Below are 19263 nucleotides of genomic sequence, written 5' to 3'. Positions count from 1 at the left end.
TAATAAAAGCTTTGAGAAGCAAAACAATTTGCACGTTCTTTTTTATTATGTACAATATCCAGTGTCACAATACACAGATAGTAAAAAATTTGGTCATGAGGTCAATTCCAAGTTAGTCACCATCTCTCTTTTCAACAATACATTATCATGAACCTATCTTTATACATATTGTACTTACAAAACAGATCAAGTTCAAGAACTATTCCTGTACAAATTAGAACTATTCCTGTACAAGATACCGAGAAATTCAGGCTTTGGTAAGCTTATGTGAGTGAAATATAAAGTGCGTTAAAGTCGAACAATAATGTGAGACACGATTTTTAAAAATAAAACAAGACCAAAAGTTCAAACTGCAAAGAACATGAATAAAATAATAAAATATGAATATAAATAAAATATGGATTGAAAAGCAAATATTTATGAAATACATAGATTAAGAAAAGGCTAGGAATTTTACATCCACATAATAATTTCAAGCATATTCTCTCTGCTTCTTTGATTTTGCATAGCTCAATGGCTTTTTGCTTGTTCCTTCAAGGGTCGTCACCACATTGATTTGAGGTTTTGATGCCTGATGACGCCACAAATCCTCCCAAACTAACCGGGCTTGGAACCGGCACCAAGGTAGCCCTGGTGGCGTGGGATTCGATCCCATGGCCTGCTGCATCCCATCTCGATGCTCTACCCAATGAGCAACCAGGCCCCCTGCTTTTTTTATTTTGCATAATTACCTTTATCCCCCAAAACCTTTTAATTAAAACCTACTGAAAGTAATCACCTGCAGGATGTAAAACTGACTGTAAAAACCTTGTACTTTCATTGTTTACAGCAATATTAGTCGGCTTAAATTGAGACACATTTTTGCAATAAGACAACCATTTCCACACCTTACTTGGGGATATAGATGGACAATGGACAAGATGCTGCAACAGAGGTGTGAGATGAATTTATAATAGGTTGATAATAGGTTGTCTGCCTTAAAAGCCCAGCAACTGAATCAGCTCCTACATGATTTTAAGCTGACCTCACCTGCTTTCTTCAGAAAAAGGGAAACTATAAACCTTTACAGCTACTTTGAATCACATTTGGAGATAAATGAGACATATTTATGCTATAGACTCTGGCCTACGTATTTGTGAGTTAAATGAAATAATTAAATGGAACTCGTCATGTCCCAGTATGTCAGACTGCCAAGTCTGGAAACTGGAGTGTCTTCATCAGTTTTTGAGCTACAGGCAGGAACTCCAACTCCCAGCATGCCCTGTGAAAACCTCTCATATCTTCATTTTCTATCCAGTTCAGGGCCTCCTCCTCATCTAAGATATAAATGGGAAAAATATCGGGCAGATGATGAGAGGGGGCAGTGTGAAGTTTCAGCTTTATTATTAACTCTTTATGTTTTGTGTTGGGGCAGATCCCAAATGTAACCACGGAGGTATTGTGTTCATCACAGTGTGATAATTCATGGCCCTCCCCTATCCAAGAACCACTAATGTGAATAACAGCCTGTTCTCTTCAGCATATCTCCCTCCTTTGCTGTGTACGTACAAGTAAAAATACTAACCTAAGTATGTAGACAGGATCTCCAGCACTGATTCTCTCTCCTGTGGGTTCAGCAGCTTCTCTGAGCCCCCACCAATCAAGTTCCACAAGGCCTGACAAGCCTGACCTGCCAACTGCCAATCCCCTTGTCCAAAGTCTCTCAGACAGTCCACGAGCCTGGTCACACACATCATATGACAAGCAGGTTTGACTGCATTAGCTGATCAGGACTCTGTGTGTCTGTGTGTGTGTGTGTGTGCTCAGTTATGGATGCCAATAAAAGGTCAATTTACAAAATCTGTTAAAATATACAAAATAATTGAAAATGGACAAAATGGTAAGTATAACTTTGTGCATTTGTCCTTACTTGACAGCAGCCCCCTCTAGTGAGAGACTGGCCCGGTTGAGAGGGTCCAAAGCCAAGTTGGTGAGAACCCCACAGGCTGAAAAGCACATCTCCGTGCTTTTCGAGTCAAGTAGGGCCACCACAAACTGGTACACTGATGAAAAGAGAGTGAAGGAAGATGAAGAGGTGAGGGGGTAGATGAGGACACAGTAGGGTAAAGATATGACGGCTGTTATCACTAGAGTGTGTAGGTTTATGTTAAGACTTACTGTAGTAGCCTTGCATATAAGTTCAGCCTAATGACATAACAAAACAGTACACAGGGTTGTGTAATGTACTGGGTGTGGCTGTGTGTGTCTAAGTGCTCAGCTTTCTGTCAAGTTGTATGCATGGATGGTATGATTCATGCATCTTCACATGAGCTTTGTCATTTTATTTCAGTTTGTGAAGAGGTTTGTAAACTCATGAAAAGTTTTTATTCTATAAAAACCTTTTGCCAGCCTTCTTGCGAGAGTAAAATAAAATGACATATACAAAACCTGACATGTACATGTTGAACATTTGTTGATGGAGTTTGTGTTCATCATATACCTTTGTTTTGCATAATAATGTCCCGCACATCCTTGGACTGTGATAGGTTTCCATATACGCGGGTGGCCTCAAGCATGGCGTCCATGCTGGAGCTGAGTACCAACTTCACAATCACTGAATTACAAACACAGAGAGAAGAAGTTACAGTAGGTACATAGACTCACAATTTTAATACAACCTTCCACTCTCTCTCTGTCTTACACTTTGCAATGGTGAGTTGACTGGGTGTGATTGCGGAGTTGTTTTCATGGTAGAAGGACAGGTTGTTGATGGTGGCTGCTACATTTACCAACAGCTCCTCACTCTCCTGCACAGACCTCAACTCTACAGGCAAAACAAAAACTCATGAGGAAAACCAACATTTATTTAACATTATTTTTACAAAGATCTTGTAAAAGAAATTGTAAAATGCAGCTGAGCATCATCATTTCTTTAAAAAAAAAAAAGTTTTTCAAGAAAGCGACATAAAATCCTTTTTCTCCTGAAAAGTTTCAATGTCAAAATATAATTAGAGTCTGATTAATGGTTCCCAGACATCCATAGATCAGAATGCTCAAACTGCTCTGTCTTATAATACCATCCAGGTGAATCCACGTAAAAGCATCACTTCCTTTAAGTTGATGATGGTGAGAAGAGTAAAGTAAAAGTAAAGTTTTTTTATATATTTAATTGCGTTGTAGAAAATAGAGATACACAATACTATAGATGTAGGTAAAGCAATTTAACAAAAGAAATCTATGCAGATATGATGTTCATTATCTTGCCTGTTGTTTTCTACCACATTAATGTGAAACTGTGACATCATAAAAGTCACTGTAAACCTTTTTGAAATTTGATATAGTCAGTTTGATTATGTGCTGCATTACAAATGTCAATGTGACCCAATCTATCCAGCCATGACACCGTGAGTGTCTTGGAAGCGAGTTTGTTCCTGATATAGCAGCAGATGTCGTGTGCTCAGTCATAAATCGTACATATTGCGGTTGCACTGTCAACTGGCGCCTGTGTCACACTGACTTTTGTTTCTGGGTCTGATTGGAAATGCTTCTTTGTTTCACCTCTCCAGCACCTTCAAAGCTTTGTAATGTAAAGCAGAGCAGCCAGTCATATTTTTGATCAAAACAGGACATGAATCAACTACGTCTGCGATTTCATTTTCAAGTGATATTTTGTTTTCGACCTCAAGCTGTTACACTATTTGCATATTCCCCTTCATTATAGACTCATTATATGTTTCTATCTTAAGTTATTTAATTACATTACAGTACTTCCCATCTTACTAACTGACAACACACAGCCCTTTGTCTTATAAGATTTACCTACTGGCACTAGTTTTCGTTTGTGTAGTTTTTTTTATTTGCTCTGGCAACTGCCATGAAGCATTTGTAGGAGTAGGCAACAGAGAAATTGAGAGTTTCACACCCACCTGTGTATCAGTTCAACCTGTCCTGAAACCATCTAACCACATGGGAGCATTTGAAATACACACACCATGTTGTCTGTGAAATGTGACAGAACATCCTGCTCATGCACTGAACCGCTTCACTTTGTCAGACAAAAAACGAGGTAAACCAAAAGAGGATGTACTGCGTATCGAACAGAAGGCTGTAAGAGGAAAGCGTCTAATGTAATGAACACACAAGTGGGGAGTTTTTGACCAAAGTCACATCTTGTGCTCAACACAATGGAAGTGGTAGGATGCCTTGCAGACAACTACTGTACTTACAATGCACCAAACAAAAACTTATCACAACCCTAGATTTTCACACACTGCTTCCGCTGTGTGAAATATACATGTTATGAACCAAGATACAAATCTAGTATCATAGCTGCATATATGCTACTGGATTTTAAACAAAATAAGAAAATAAAAAGTGAATAACTTGGGTATGAGCTCATGCTGCTCTCTGCTCACCAAGAGTCTCCGTAAGAAGCTTGATGCAGGTTGAGTTGGTTGCCAGTGCTGGACCTACAGCTGGGTGGATGCACATATTTGCCAGCACTCGGACCAGTTTCACCAGCACATCGTCTTCCACGCTCATGGTAGGAGCAGGAGGTTTACTGGGTGATGGGGGCACCTTCTGTGAGTGCTCATGTGGTGACGCATCTCTTCGTTGGTAGCTGTCGTACAGGAAGAGGAGTGTGTCCATGCAGCAATTGCACTGGAAGAGTTGCTGCCGAGCCTCGTTGCTTTTGGCTGTGAGATTCCCGAGAGTAAAAAGAAGGCGAACAACAAGGTCCTGTCGGGGAGTTTTGGTCAATTTGCATCTGTCAGTTCTTTTCATGAATGACAGCAAACCAACTAAAATTCTGTTCAGATGTTTCTTTCTATTGTACATGGGGTTAAAAGGCCAGATTGTCTAAGCCAAAGTTACTGTATGGCTTCAACCAGTGCTTTCTCTTACAGTGTTTTAATTTTGTTGCTGCAGGAGATAAAATGTAGATAGTATATGATGAGTACATTATGATCTTTCATGTACTACCTCCTGTGTTATTATTCATAATCTAAATGTGTGTGTGTGTGTGTGTGTGTGTGTGTATATATATATATATATATATATATATATATATATATATATATATATATATATATAAAAATAAATTTAAGACTGCAAAAAGCAATTTCAATATACATTTAAACTAGAAACCAATCAAATAATAATTAAAAAAACAATAATTTTCCTGACTTTTTCGGAGCAGAATATAAAAAGTAGTCTGCATAAAGTCCTATGAGACTGTGTTTTTACATTTTAAAGATTAACAACGACCTAACAACAGCACAGTGAGCCTGTCCTGTCGTGTTCCTCTATTGTCTATGTCAGTAATTTCCCCTTAAGTGTTTGGAGCAGTGTGCAGGTGTTAGAGTGTAACTACACCCTTCTACGAATTATGACACACTTGGCAAGAAATAGGGCTGTGACCTGTACGTCACATTTGGATCCTGACTCTACTTAGTAGATAACATGAAGAGCAGATGACCACACTTATTTCTCCCATAAATGTGCAGGGACATTGGTATGAGTACAGGACAGGCTGTCCCTGTGTGTGTGTGTGTGTGTGTGTAATGTGTGCAGGCATGGGTGCATGTTTATTCCCGGTGAGATTAAAAACACATGTCCTACCCTTTTCTTCTCTTCCTATCTATCTCTCCTCCCCTCCACCTCTGCTTAACCTCTACTCTACTCAATCTCACAAACTATTTTTTTTTCCTCCCTTTCCTCGGCCCCTCCTAGCATGATTAAATGTCAAAACACACACATAAATGCTAAGTGCAAATGGACACAATGTCCTGCAAATGTGCTTGGACTTTTTCATAAACAACTTGCTCTGAGGGTAAACATGTACAGTGGGGGTTACATCATGAACACTGGGAAAGCTAGGCTTGACTTCTGTCTAATACGTACAGACTCAATAACACAAAAGACGCTCATGAACTCACCTGTTTTTGGTAATGTTTGCTCAGCAGGTCTAAAAATAGTTGGTAGCAGTCGGGGGTCTGGGCCAGAGCGAGACGGCACTCCGAATAAGAAGAAAGTTTACTGAGGGGAAGAGGGGACAACAAACACTCACTGAAAATCAGCTCTGTTAGTGATAGGTTGGCTTGGGCAGGGAAAATGTTTTTTATGTTTACACTATCTTGTGGAAAAGAAATAGTCAGATAGGATTAGCTTTATTAACACAAAAACCTAGTAAAATTACATAGCCTTATATTTTGGGTAACATATTTTACTTCACACTAAAGAACTTAATGTATCTAATTTGTTCCTCACACATTAATGATGTTCTTTTGCCACAGTAAAAGCCTGGAGTCCTCCAGATCAAAAGTGAAGATGGGGACTCAGCATCATTTGCGTCGCTGGACTATAATTGATATCAGACAATATTGGGCCTGTAGTAGGTGGTCTGCTGCCAGAGGGACAATTACCCCGGGTATACAGCTGCCACCTAGGTGGCACATCGTTTATCAGTAAGTAGGGATCCTTTAGTGAAAAAAGTTTGTAGATGAGAATGGATACAGCTGAATGGATTAAGCTGTGTGTCCATCTAATTCAATAAACACAAATACTCATTTAAGCTTTATTTGTGCTTCAGCTTCCTCAATATAGATTATATTTTACCTATAAAGCGTAAACTATACACCATATTTTTATTCTATGTCAAACTTGAATCATGTTTTGTTGGCTTTGTGAAATAAAAGCACTTTCCAGTCCTAAAGAGTCGCATATTTTATGTAGTAATATCTTTGAGTATGTGTTAGGTTCAGCTTATCAGCTCTACATTTTCTTTTGCTAGTTTCAATTTTCATGGTTTCCTTAATTTAGGTTTAGTATTTTTTCAGAGATATGTCACACATGCAAAACAGAGGTATAACCACACATGTCTGATAAATAAATCTATGTCTGAAGAATTGTTTTGTAAGACTTAACTTCATGCAAAGATGTTATTTAAGAGAAAAAAATAAAAGAGCATAACTACTGTATAGGAAGAGTGCTTGTAGGGGAATGAAGAACAAACAGTGGACAGAGGGTAAAATAAATGGACTGTTTTGATCAAACTTGTGACAGGTTAAATTGGTTTACATTAATGAGCTGAGGGAAGGAGCAAGAATAAATATGGAGAAATAACTATCCACAACACCACAGACAATTTTGACTCCAAGCCACAAATGTGGTGAGACATTATTATAACCATATGTAAATAAGCGTGTGATACCTGTATATTCTGGAAATGTTGGTGCAGATGTCTTGGTCTCTGCAGTGACTACGCAGAACCAGACAGAGCTCTGATAGAATAGAAAAAGACACAAAGAGTGGACGAGAATCAGGGTGGTCAGCGAGGTTCCTCAGGGTTGCTGTCAGCTTCAGGGGTCAGACGACAAACAGAGAGAGTCAAAAAGAGAAACAGTCAAAGTGTGGGTTAGTTAGAGAAGTCAGCACATATATTATCTTAAGGCTTTATATTTAGGCCAGTATTGCATGTTGTTGGTTTATTGTAACTGGCACACAATAATGGTCATATATTCATCAAAGTTGGCTGGTGGCCTGTACAAGACGCCATACAGCAGAGCGACCGGAAACTATTTAGTATGGACATAAATCATTCTAACACAAGTGGGAAGCAGTAATTTCCAACTCATGGCTCTGCTCAAATTTCTGGAAAGTCATAGTCTGCTTATTTCCCTTCTCTAACAGCATAATGAGTTGTGTTTGATTTCAAACGAAGCATTGGCAAAAGATGTTTGCTTGGAAGAGCTCATGCGGTTACCAGCATTGGTTTTCGGAAAAGTGTAGCAGGGTGTGTTCAGAAATGTCCTAGCCAGCAAAGATTATGATGCTCTTGGAGCTGCTTATATACCAGACATAAACAAAAACATTGATTTCTAAAAGAAGAAAAATCTACATTGGCCAACATACATAAAGACCAACATTTACCATTTTCGAGCGTTTAATGGACTTTTAATTGACAACCTTTCCTCAGATACACTGTTGTAGATATAGCATCTGTATTTGTGTCAGCAGAAGTAGATGCTTCAAGTTTTCATCTGGCTTGCGGTACACCAGTGTGCTTTTGCAGACATTTTTCCATGACCAGGTCTGACAAAACCTCTTATTCTTACATTTGAAAATGTTGTCCTACAAATATCAAATGATTACCGATTTTTAAAATATCCTAACTAAGCTCTACCCAGTCATTTTCTGCTGTATTTCATTTGCCACACCTGTACAAGGATGTGTCCTGCTATTGTGAAGTGGGTTTTTTCCACCATGTGAACCCTGTGGATGAGTTTCTGAGCCACACCAATACAGTTCTTGTCCAGCAGGAGTCTGAGGATTAAACTGTTTCCTGAGAGAAATTTCAGAGTGCCAACACAATACAACAGAGCTTCTCCAGATGTAGACACATCCTCATTGCTCAGTACGCACAGCAATAAGTCTAAATGCAAACAAAAACAAAAAGCATAAATTGTTACTAAAGGGTTCACAAAAATGTCACCAAAATAAAAAATACAAATTAAAATGATCCCATAAGCAACAGCAGTATATTTAAGAACATGTTTGGTACAGATTAAGAAACCACTGAACTGGATCACCCTGACCTATGATAGAGTTGTTCTGGAAGAAGATGTCATTACTTTCACTGCGGCTGATTTGGAAGATGAGCTTACAGATGTTGAGTAGGTTGTTCCCACTGACAGACAGCTGAAAAAAAAAGCAAAAAAAACTTCACACAACTTTTTCTGGAGTACCTTGTGTGTTCTTGAGAAAGAGACTTAGTGGTAGACATGCTGACACCCACACACATGCAGGCGACTCACAGCGAGACAGAGCTTGGCAATGTGCAGGTTAAGCTGGGCAGAGTTGACATCAATGAGGCGGAACAGTGTGCGAAGTATCCCTGACCTCCTCTTACAGCGTCGACCGAGCATGTCCACTTCAGCCAAGGTGCCATGGAGACTCTCACACAAATCAGACAGATGGTCCACCAAACCCTCAGAGTTGCCTGGCATTGGAGGAAAGCAGATTCACATTATCATTCACAGAGAAAACAAACATTCAAAAAAAAAACACTTTTGTGTGTCCATATATATACAGGTCAGCGATGTTTTTGTATGTTATGGTATGCTCATGGTGCTCATTTATTATTTGCATGAGGTTAATCAATAATACATGGGACTGCAGTGAAATAATATTCTTTTACGTTTTTCTATGAAGCAGCTTTAAATTTCTATGGTCAAATATGGGGAAACAAGTCTGCAACAGACAGCTACATTTTTTATATTGATAGACAGGAGGATAAAAGGTAAAATAAACGTTTTCCCTGCCTAAATAACATGGTTCAGCCATCTCTAAAAAAGGTGGCCCATAGCCTCACACTCCATGCTGCCATTTCCCACTGAATCTGAAAGGTGTTTTATGCATGAGCCAGAAGGAACTTGGTACAATTAATATTTAATATTTATCTTTCAAATGAATTTTCCATTAAATTTGTAGAGTGTTAAAATATTTAGAGCTATAGATTTCATTTTATGGCTGCCAGACTGCAATTTCAGGCTAAGACAATTCTGTACTGATGCCAAACATAACACTATGTTGTTTGCCTTTTTCTTCAGTGGTTGAAATGACAGTGATTCTTTTAATTTTGTGACACTATATGCATGAGTATCAACTGGATCTGCTAAAAATCTATTTCTCATACTACTGGTGGAAAATGAAATTAAATAAAGAAACAGAACTGAGACACAAATAAGAGAAGCTTAGTGCCACTAAAGAACAATCACTGCAACCATAATATATTTTTGTTTAGCTATGGATACAGTGTTAAACTCAAAAAGACAAATTTTACATTTTGAGTAGAATGGGAAACATGAACTACATTCTTTCAGTGAATTAAATAATTTTGTCAGGACTTAATATGTTGTGTGCTTTCACTTTGTTTTTGAGGTTCTATATTGTGTTGGCCACACTACCTGCAGCTACAGTCTCCAGCTGTTGGAGAAGAGGGGCAACCTTATTATTCCACATCAATGACTCTTCATCCTCTTCTGTGCTTCTTGGGTTGTCTTCATTGCCCAACTCTGAAATGTGCAGAGTTGTGTGCATTTAGCAAATTAAAAACTTTGCATGGAGACAGCGAACATGACCAGCAAGCATGGTTCACAAGTTCATTGTCTTAAAATAAAACTGCAGGAAGTTTGATGCCACAATTAAAGGTCACCCTCCACAGCTACACTTCCTCTGATTTATTTCTGTGCCAATGTGAAATAGTCTGTGTGTGGGCATCTGCGATGAAAATGCATGTGCATGAGTATTCGTTCACACAGATGTCTGCAATAACTAACTAACAAAGTAACTTTTTTGCTGAACATTTGCATACCCCCTTGCTTGGTGTGATGCAGGAAACTGTGGTTGCCTAAACTAACAGCTCTCTCAGCTATAGGCTGCCTGCTTCTCATGGTGGAAATTAGGCCCTTAGCAACAACACCCCAGTCAAAATGTGACAAACACAGAGAGAGAATGTTTATGTTGTTCACATCTAGGCCAAGTACAGCACGCCGTGATATATACAGTAATGTTCATACTGAATTTACTTTAATTTTTTTAGAAAATGTAAAACTAAGTTGCTAAAGTTGCTGTGTGGATCAGATGTAAGCTACACTGGGCAAATTAGCAACTCTGATTTTATTTCTACAACCCAGTTTCCAAAAATGTTGATCCTACGCAAAATGTAAAAAACATACAGAATTCAATCATTTGTAAATATTATATGTAAATATTACAATAGCATAAAGACAAAATACACATTTTGAAACTAAGAAATGTATTTGCATTTTTAAAAATATTTGCTCATTTTGAATTTGATGCCAGCAACAGTACCCCAGCTTTTTTAAAATAGGGTTCTACGTGATGCACAAAATGTGCCAGTATTGCATAGCTTTGCAAACAAAACTATATATATAGTTTATATATCAACGTGCATTATTAAAACATTGAACCCCAAGTTGCCAGTGTATACCTGACTTGGTTTCAAAGTTACTTAATATATAAATACATATCTGGACTAACCTGTTCTCCGTCCTGCTGCACACCCCGTGGGTCCTGAGTCAGCATCAAGGTGCATTATTCTACTGTCGGTACAAAGAATCACAGAAAGTCATCAGATTTTTCAGAAAAGACCTAGACTACTTTTTTGTTACAATTTTACTGACTTTGGGAGTTTGGGTTCATTTAAACATTTAAATATTGGTAAAAAAAAAAAAACAACTCTAAAAGTTAGACAAGGCATTAGAGGGATAAATTGTGTGTCAACGAATAAATCTTTTCGAAAAGATGCTGACTGAATATTGTGTCCATAAGCATTTTGTATTTTCATTACATGCCACAGGGTGTCCCTGTTGCAGAAGAGGTTGAAATTTGTGAGGTGACGTTATCTGCAATGTGTCTGCATGTGCACATTTGCACTCATGCAAATACATATGCAAGTATGCTGTCTGTTTGTGGCTTTTAAGTTTTAGTTTACATGAATCTTTCTGTCTGTGCTTGTTTGTGTGCTGCTCTGTATCTCAAACTGCAGTCCCCAACTGACAGGAACTAAGATCTTAGCTTTGTGGGCAGTCTGGTTAAAGCCGTTCATGCTTTGTCACTGTCAGCCTTACTGTCTCTGTGTAGTGACCTTAAAGTGCTCCCAAAAACACACCCTGTGTCATGCTATGCTATGTGTTGTGGCTAGTGCCCTGCATGTCACTGTTGTATCTTAATCACTGCATGTCACCATCATGTTTCACTCAAGCACAGAAATAATGATTTAAAGCTACCATAAATTCAGTGAACTTTGCCTCTTATTACTAATTACTATGTGACCAGCTGAAAAAAATTATTACTAATAAATAAAGCAAAATACAATCTGCATGTTGAGTCATTCCAACCACCTCAGTAACTGCAATATGTACTTCTTGAATCTCACACAAAAGAGTGAATCAACCTTGAACATATGAAAGAATATATTCACTCATAAAGATCAACATTATAATGCTACCGTCTGGACTGTCTAAAGCTTTTGCATTGACTTTAGTACAAAGGCTGACTATCAGGATTCTTTTAGTTCAAATGAGCTTTATTTTATGGTCTTCCTGACAAGTAGGAGACAGAAAATTACTATTGAAAAACTTTCCCTTTTCTTCTGTAAGAACACTACCTCAAAATAGAGTAGTGTTACAGCGTGTTACTATATAACACACCTTCACTTTGACGGAGATTTAATGATTGGTAAAAGCTGGTATGGAGGGCATATACAGCAGGGAGTGCTGGCTGAGCCATGTTGTAGTGAATTTTAGAGAGGGGGCTTTGACTCTGTATGATAGGATTAAGAGCCTGATAATAAGGCCTCTTTGTGTGATACTGCATTCTCTGAGACATGACCTCATCCCTGTCTTAGGCCTGGCCAGTGCACTGCAGTCACAACACATGCTGCTGCCAGCCTTGCCCAAATGGGCATCCAAATCTAATAGAGAGCCATTTGGAGCGATAGAGCTTCAGCTTATTGGAGAAAAAGAACCTTGTGGATGTCTATTCTCCCCTATCTTTATATCTCATTTAACTCATCATATTAATATGTCATGCTGCATCTGTTTCCACATATACTTAGTGTAGTTCTGACTTGATTCCCTCTTTGATTTTCACTGTTAGTCCCCGTCTAATACAATAGTATTTAAAAAATTCTGACCTATATCTAACCAAGAAGAGGTTAATCATAAATCGACCACTGCCTAATCTCTTGGGACCTCTCTTCATCAGAAACAATTTATAGACATTCTGTATATAGTTTGCTTTTGAGGAAGGAGGTAGTGCATGGGCAATAGCTCTGATTTCCTACAAAAGTGTTTTATGGTCTGTCCCCCTTGCAGCCCTAGCTGCCCCAACCAATCGATAGATGAATTGTAACGCCAGCCCTTGGCCTCATGCCACACATGTTATGCCCCTCATGCTGCCATACAGCTGATGAGGCCAGCAAAAAAAGCAAAGCTTTAAGCCTCTTTGCACAGTGAAGGTGTGAAAGCGGACAACTATATAGTACAGTCGGACAAGTCATATAGTAATGACAGATAGAGGCTATTTAATGGGAACGAAGCTCACAAGAGGCTGGATTTAACTATAACCAAGATATAGTGTACAGTAAAGTACTAAATGTAGGATTAAATGGGTCTAGTGTCTTACACCATTTCTGGTCTAACTGAATTCATATATTAAGTGAGCATCTCAAACTGCTGAATGTATCTAAAGGTTGTTGTCCAAGTGATCATAATTAAAAGTGTATGCCTCAAAGTTTTGGACAATTATTATTATTTTTTGTTGGTATTGTGGATTATAGGGCTTTAAAACAGTAACAATTATATTTTCAGTACATCATGATTACTTGCTGATTGCATTTTCTGCAATCATTTTCTGTTCCCAGCAGTCTGGATAAGTTGTGGACCAAATGAGGAATACAAAACACATTTGAATTTGAATATTAAAAGTTGGCATTGCAAACTAAGAAGCAAGAAAGCAAGAAAGCAAGAGGGATGTGGAGCAGGACCAAATGAAAGGCACTATTGAGTAATGGCTACCACTGCAACCTTTGTGTGCTTATAAACCTTCAACTTATTGTCTGTGACTTTGGTTGACAAAAGGAAGCAAGAGAAGGTGAAAGTGCAGAGGACAGAAGACATACCTTTCACGTGCTGTTCTACGTGGGCCAGGTTTGTGGCAACCTCTGGTTTTGGTGTGGTCTGTATAGGGGAGTTGTTTAGGTGACAGCTGCTTTTGTCCTGGGCCTAGATTTGATCTTCCTTTCCCTAAACACACAAAGGACGTGGAGGGAGTTGGTCTACAAGTTGCTCCTGTACACTTCAGTAACATTTCTACTTCTTTGTGTCCATTTATACACATTCACATACTGGACACATACAATATAGGTGTACATGTTAAAGGACTCAGTCAATATCCATTATTTATTTTATTGGTCTAAATAGCGGAGCAGATTCATGGGAAAACCTTTGACAGTGAGTGCAGTCATTTTCCATTCAAAAACACCAGCAGTAAATTATGTTTTTCACCCAGCCCAACCACAGAGAATGTAAATTAGGTATAATGTCACCATGTGAATGTCTCCATTCATTTCCCTTTGAGAAAACTGCTTTAGCACAGAACATTTATAGCAATGCAACGGCGAAAAGTATATGGTGTTTTTTTTTTAAATCTTTATGTGCTTAACAAATGTACCTTCTGTTCTGTATTTTTACTCTGAACACTTTTATCTACCATATTTACTTTCAACATTTTTCCTTCCTTACCATCTGTGTTTCCCTCTACAGGAGGCAACTTGGGGAGAGATCCAACCCTGCGGAGGCATGACCGTGCCCCCGTCAGCCTCCTCTTTATTTCCAGTGGGTCAGCTGGGGGTTTGGGAAAGACCTTAAATAGATCCTCGGCATCACAGGGGTTTGGAAACTTTGGCTTCTGGTGTTGTCAAACATATCAGTGGTGTGAACAGTGAGCCACATTTTTTATTTAACAGTGAAAACAGTTGTGACTACAAAGATCCTATTATTTTGGTTACTCATTCATGTGCATCATTTCATGTATTAAGATTCTAAAGTAGTTTATAACAACCAGATAACCTTCCATCTTGGTCATACGACTAGCAGCATAGAGAGGTGCAAATACGTCCTGTATACTGGTTTTTGCAGTATATTTGAGTTTAGGTTTCATGGTAGACTAAATTATTAGATTACATAGATAAGCAAGTTTTATCTGAAAATAAATTTCTACTGACTCTATGATCCATGTTTATCTGTGTTTGAGTTTGTGTGTGAGGGAACTTACATGGTCGAGAGGAGAGAGGCGAGTACCTGAACCTGGCCTTGAATCGGGTCGATCAAAGTTTTGAGCGTGAAGACTGTATGAAAAACACTGCTCATTACTTTTACATGTTACAGCTAAGCAACAACTGATCTCAGGACCTGACAAACAGCAGAAGAAGTACAGTTTAGTTTGTGACTGACCTAAAGGTAGATGGAGGCCGGCTGGTATGGTCTGCTCGAACAGAGCTATTTCCAAAAAGTTGTCTGTGTCCATCTCTGGGAGTAAATGGTCGCTGGGTAGACTGGACTCGTAGGAACTGTCTGGCTTCACTGACTATTTCTGCACTTGTTTTCCTCAAAGCATTGTGCTGTGGAACAAAAGGCCTGCAAATATCTTGTTTCTTCTCCATAGAGACCATTTAGGCTTATGTGACATTTGCCAAGGCAGTCTGAATATTATTTGATAGGTTTGATATCCCTTTGTTAAAGTTGTTATAGGGCGTCTCACTGATGGGAAAAAAGTACAAGAAAATAAATAGTGGGTGTGAAAACCTTCTGAGGCTGCAATAAAAAATAGCCGGCATCGAGCCCACTTATTTTACAAGTAGCAACAACACAGTGAAATATCATTCAAATCCGTTTTCATTCAAATCAAGGCCCCAATGTTTTTCCTTTAGTTATTTTTGAATCATCAAAACTAAATAATAAACAAACATAGACCCCTACAACTAAATCAAAGAATCAATTTTGATCAACAAATCGGTTAGCTTAATTAACTCACTGTTTTAGTTGAATGTGTAGTAATAAAGGTGGAGCTTATTTACTCTATACTGTTTTGTCATTCAACCTAAGCATTACATTTTAAGGGATCATCAAAAGTTATGTCTCTAAAATTTGTAACTTGACGACAACTGCTATAACAATCTACAGCTACAACCCTTAGTTGATCAAGGATAAAATGAAAAATTATCTACTAACTATTATGATTATCTAGTTACGTATTAGTTCTTTATTAAACAAAGATGCTGAATAGTGTACTATCTCAAGTTTTGATGTATCCTATGAGCAATATACAGCATACAGTAATTTCAGTCATAATGCATTTTAAACTGGTTGGTTGGTTGGTTGTTGTTGTTTTTTTTAATATTTATTCTGTTATTATTGTTTTTTCTTCTTAGTTTTATCACACACCATTTACAAATTCTGGATTGTGTGCACACTGCAAGCACTTCTGATGTCTTCACTCACCTCACTGTGCTCTGATTGTGGTTATGTTTTCATGTTTTATGTGGCCTTGCAGTAAATAGCATTCCTTTTAGGGGAAACTGAACTGATCGTTTCGTGCTTTGGACTGAGAAACACTAAAGATGTAACGTGGAGCTCACTGCAAATAATAACAACGGCACATCGATCGACGTTACAGTCGGACAGCCCTAATTCTTGTTAACTGTAGTGGAGTACAAAATAAAATGTCTCTCGGAAATGCAGCAGAGTAACGTAACATAAAATCCGCCCATTCTTTTTTTCTTCCTTTGGTCACACCCTACGCGATTAATGTTAAAACGCTATAAAGTATTTTTAGTACTGGAGAAGGATAATTGAATAACGGTTATCCCTTTGGATTAGATTGCAGAAATACAGGTACAAATCAGTTTGGCTGGTTTTCAATTTACTGTAAACAATAACTCTTTGAGGTCTGTTTTAGTCCTCATTTTCTTTCTGGTCGAGCAGCGTAACCTAATAATATTTGGTTGACTTTCACGACTTTTGGCGTGAACAGGAGGTTCCTCTGCGCGTTCACGGTCGGTCTCTATGGAAACCAAATGTCGCCGTGCAGGTTGAGAAAACAAACCCAAGAATTAACATAACCGTACAGAGAAGAAGCTAAACTGCGAATAATTAGCAGTAGCATTAGTTGAAAACCTCTGTTATTAATTAAGCGCACCCCAAATTTTCTTGGCCGGAAGCAGCGGTGGTAAGAAGCAGGGTGTATGAGAAGAAACCAGGGCATGAATGAACGCATATGAAGAAGGTAACAAGTGAAGAAAACTTACCGTTAACCGTGCAAACCCCCCTGTAAAAAGCAGTCCGACCAATTATCTCTCCATTTCATAAAGTTGCCTTCAACCAGCCAAAACAGAAACTTGGAACACCTGATATTTGTGGAAACTTTTTAAGTTTTCGAGCTCGCTGCAAATTGGCTCGAGGAAGTCACGTGCACGAGCTTCACCGAATGATTTAAAGTCTCGCGCGATTTGGTTAAACGCTTTCGGCAGATGAAACAGAGAGCTTATGTTTTTCGACAGAGTTTAAGAAAACCTGAATTAATTTAAACAAATTGCCATTAGCTTCGAAAATGTAATGTAATTTTTAATTTCAGCTGGATCGACGGCAGACTGCAAGTGACCCTGCATGTGACTACTCTAACAAAGGTGAAAGGTTAGTTTGTTAAATTTAGTTTAGGATAAATCAACAGAAAGAGGACATTGGAATACACCAACCTATGCAGTAAATGTAAAGCATGACAATACAAAATGTAATTATTTATCCAGGTCCCGAATGTAAAAATAGAAAATCAACCTATGCATGAATTGATAAAAATACGTCAAATAAACAGCAAAAATAAATTTTAAATAAATGGAAATGGAAAGCTTACATATCCAAGTTTCCCATAAAATTTAATTGACCCACAATTTATTATTCACTGAAGTATATTTGGAACCCCAGATTAAGCATGAGTATTAAATCATGACAGAAACTATGTTTTGCAAATAATCCATTATACACAAGTCCATGACAACACTGAATATTGTTTAAAAATGACACTGTTTGTTTCTGGTAAAATTTAAGTACAAAGTGTTAAATAGTTATGTACCATCTTTAATGTGCAATCTTTTACTGTGCCATTGATGTGTAAAAAAGTAAATATACAAAAAACATCATTAGTAAAACAAATGAACCTCAGCAAGCATTTTTTTAGTATGCACACACCGAACTTGACAGGTCAATGTCTAAAACTTGTGTTTTTTCCTTTATATTACCATAATAATTTATCTTGCTATACTCAAAAGGTTTCTGTTGTTTAGGTGTGATAAGGATTTTACAAACTGGGTAAAAACTGTTTGGTAGCTTAATTTCAAGTCTAAGAAGATTTTTGACAAATTCCACAAACAAATATAGTGGTACTCAATAGACTATGGCAAATGGTTGTGTATAGTAAAATCTGTAGTTATCAAAAATCGCATTAACACTAAAATAACAAAAAAGTAACAAATGCCACAAATAGAGGAGAGAAAATGTAGCTTATGTAAATGTAGTTAACCTGCATCACATTGCTATTCAGTAGCAAATGGTAACCTAGTCTAAATGTCATTTGTGCTGTACTCTGAAAAATATTTTTACACAATAAAGTGTAGAGATTATACATGATTTCACAAAGAAAAATGTACGAGCATAAAAAAAAAAGATCATTTGCATTTCGCATGAACATTTGCATTTATGACCCTACTCTTAAAGGTTAAGTGTCAAGTATTTAGAGATCAAAAAGTGTCTGCCTAAGCTTTAGTTACATTTTATATTCGTATGTATTTGGGGGCTGTTGCTGTAGCTGTAGCCTACGTTCACCTCTTTGGTTATTAATGCTAAACACAAATTTCACTCTTTATAACTGTGCAAAGTAGATAGCTTGTTATCTAGATATGTCTACTGTCTGGTAGGCTTAATCTAAGGGAAAGCAATACATTTTGTAGAGGACACCTACACAGTTTATTTCTAAAAATGAAATGAACTAAAATATTAGAAGTATTCAAAACATTCTGATTAACCACAATATAAAAGTTAAATATTAAATTTTATAAAATTTCAGTTTTGGTTCTTAAAAAGAATTTTGTGTTTCCAGTCAATATTAGATTTGTCTGCCATTTTGTTTGTGCACAAAGTATGACGTTTCATAAAAAACAGTGGACACAAAATGGCCGCAGACTTACACTCTGTTCGTCAGCAAGTTTCATTCACTGTAGTTGTTATCCACTGAAACTTTAGCTTTGATGTAACATTCCTTGCCCGGGTTGACCACGAAAGACCAATAGCTGGCTGCTGCCTGTAACACATATTTCCAGAAGAAAAGACCTTCAGCTTTAACTTCCTCTGTCCATTTGATTAAACAATGTAATCCCTGTTGTCTTCAAGCTTCACATGCTTGCAGACCCAGTCATTTTACAGCACAGCACAGTAGTAGGATTTAACCAATATTGACAGATAAACTCAGAGTTTATGAGTACACGATGCAGAAGTTCATTCATCAACTCACGTTTCGCTTTACATGGTTTGACCATTTCAAACACCAGTCAGGTCTGTCTGGATTTGCACATTCGTCCACTCGTAAACCTTTCCCACCTGGCTTTTTATTTTTTACACTGAGGAATATACATCTGAACAATCTTGT

General features: G+C 37.8%; 1 protein-coding gene across 3 annotated transcripts; it reads right to left on the bottom strand.

Moving 5' to 3' along the window:
• Window positions 1–24: 24 nt before the first annotated feature.
• armc2 (armadillo repeat containing 2) lies at window positions 25–19263 on the bottom strand. 3 transcript variants are annotated; one of them, XM_067481379.1, is made up of 19 exons: window positions 19129–19263; window positions 18806–18918; window positions 15021–15326; window positions 14842–14914; window positions 14310–14475; window positions 13688–13811; window positions 11044–11105; window positions 9948–10055; window positions 8796–8980; window positions 8577–8679; window positions 8199–8413; window positions 7193–7338; window positions 5919–6018; window positions 4395–4719; window positions 2681–2803; window positions 2480–2593; window positions 1910–2042; window positions 1565–1719; window positions 25–1316 (listed from the first exon to the last, which is right to left on the bottom strand). In XM_067481379.1, the coding sequence occupies exons 3-19, from the start codon at window positions 15236–15238 to the stop codon at window positions 1183–1185; spliced, it is 2484 nt and encodes an 827-aa protein (XP_067337480.1). In that variant the 5' UTR covers window positions 15239–15326; window positions 18806–18918; window positions 19129–19263; the 3' UTR covers window positions 25–1182. The 3 variants fall into 3 exon arrangements, with proteins under 3 accessions (XP_067337480.1, XP_067337479.1, XP_067337481.1); XM_067481378.1 differs by lacking the exons at window positions 18806–18918; window positions 19129–19263 and adding an exon at window positions 16874–17063; XM_067481380.1 differs by lacking the exons at window positions 18806–18918; window positions 19129–19263 and adding an exon at window positions 16874–17063 and having other exon boundaries at window positions 11044–11102.

This window comes from Channa argus, chromosome 17 (genome assembly GCF_033026475.1).
Source record: "Channa argus isolate prfri chromosome 17, Channa argus male v1.0, whole genome shotgun sequence".
In the NCBI taxonomy this organism is placed as follows: Eukaryota; Metazoa; Chordata; class Actinopteri; order Anabantiformes; family Channidae; genus Channa; species Channa argus.
The sequence above is the reverse complement of the archived record's forward strand: the minus strand, read 5'-3'. Positions and strand labels throughout refer to the sequence as shown.